Source organism: Myotis brandtii, unplaced genomic scaffold (assembly GCF_000412655.1).
Source record: "Myotis brandtii unplaced genomic scaffold, ASM41265v1 scaffold743, whole genome shotgun sequence".
In the NCBI taxonomy this organism is placed as follows: Eukaryota; Metazoa; Chordata; class Mammalia; order Chiroptera; family Vespertilionidae; genus Myotis; species Myotis brandtii.
The window spans coordinates 84,922-86,553 of NW_005370960.1; the positions used below are offsets into that span (position 1 = coordinate 84,922).

The following is a 1,632-nucleotide window of genomic DNA, read 5'->3' on the forward strand; positions in this document are numbered from 1 at the left end:
GCTGAGGCTGTGCGGGCAGCGCCCCGTTCACCCCATTCTGCAGATGAGCAGACTGAGGCTCAGAGTGCACCACCCTCGGTGCTGGTAACCTCCACCCCACTGGTCCTCAAATGCTCCCTCACACCTCGAGCATCCCCGAGGCTGGGGCGTGTTGAGTGCAGGGCGCTGGGCCCACCCCCAGAGCTCCCGATTCAGGGGTCAGGACTGGGTCCAAGTCCCGGGGGTGCTGACATGCCGGGCCCTCCTCGTTGTGAGAACCACGGCTCTGGGCGAGGCTGTCACCGACTGACACGTCAGGGCTGCCGTGTCCCGCGGCCCAGGAGAGCGCCCATTCCATCCCACCCTGGATCCCAGTGACTGCCAGCCCGGGACCGAGTCAACGAGACTGTGCTAACTGCGCAGGCGGTCGGGGGGGCGGGGATATCGGGGACCACGCTGTGCAGACCTGGTTGTCTAACGTCTGTGCCTCACACCTGGAACGAGTGAAGACTAGGACTGAATATCAGCCGCAATTGAAAAATAAACGAAATTAATAATGAACACCCCCCCCAAATAATAAAATAGTTATTTTATTATTTTACTTTTTAATATGAAGACTAAGCCTGAATATCAGCCGCAATTGAAAAAAAACGAAATTAATAATGAACACCCCCCCAAATAATAAACTAGTTATTTTATTATTTTACTTTTTAATACATATTTTTACTGATGTGAGAGAGGAAGGGAGAGGGAGAGAGAGTGAAACATCAATGATGAGAGAGAATCATGGATGGGCTGCCTCCTGCACACCCCCCACTGGGGATCGAGCCTGCAACCCGGGCATGTGCCCTGACCGGGAATAAAACCCTGACCCCCTGGTTCATAGGTTGACACTGAGCCATGCCTGTTGGGCTAAAATAGTTATTTTTTTAAAATCCTGATGAAGAAGGAAAAAGATTGAGGATTTCAAGCTCAAGCTCAAGCTCAAGAGAGAGAGAGAGAGAGAGAGGGAGAGAGAGAGAGGAAGAAGCCCTGGTCCCCTGGAGAATGTCACTAGAGAGGAAAGCATGCCGCGGAGCCGAGGAGGATCGGGGATGTGAGCGCGGCCAGAGGAAACGCCCCGTCCCCACCGAGCGAGCGAGCGCGAGGCCCGGTGTTTCATAGCCGGGTGCAGGCTCGGGTGGTGGGCGGTTCTACTCTTATAAGAACAAAACCAAGTTTAAGAGGAGAGGGTGTGTTTGCTGAGATTTTTAACGCGATGTGTTGGTGCTGAAAAGTAACTTAGGACTTTCTTTCCCTCCCAGAAACCTTCAGAAAGTCCTCCTTTGGCAGCGATGAGACGGATAAGGAGAAGAAGAAGTTCCTCGGGTTCTTCAAAGTGAACAAAAGAAGCAACGGCAAGGTGAGGGGAGCCGGCAAGGTGAGGGGAGTAGCGGGGACTGTGCCTCCTGCCAGCGTGGTTTCCGAGGTGTTTGCGCTCGAGCTGCCTGGGCGGTTCCCAAACATGTCGGGATAGCAGTTCCTCGGGTCCAAGGGGGCTTATCCGGATGCACCCCAATGACGGTTTCTCTTCCACACGCGAACCCTGAAGCGGTTCTGGGCGATGGGGTTTATTCGCCAGCAGACCGTGGCCCCGAGCCCGTGCCCGCTGCC

General features: G+C 54.6%; 1 protein-coding gene across 1 annotated transcript in view; it reads left to right on the forward strand.

Annotated features, from left to right (window-relative positions):
* LOC102254371 (protein cordon-bleu) overlaps positions 1-1,632 on the forward strand; it is a gene marked incomplete at its 3' end in the record, with an annotated part of 74,261 nt that overhangs the window by 22,310 nt on the left and 50,319 nt on the right. Inside the window, exon 8 of the mRNA XM_014530517.1 lies at positions 1,284-1,381. Within this exon, the coding sequence (XP_014386003.1) occupies positions 1,284-1,381 (98 nt within the window). The remainder of the gene's footprint in view (positions 1-1,283; positions 1,382-1,632) is intronic.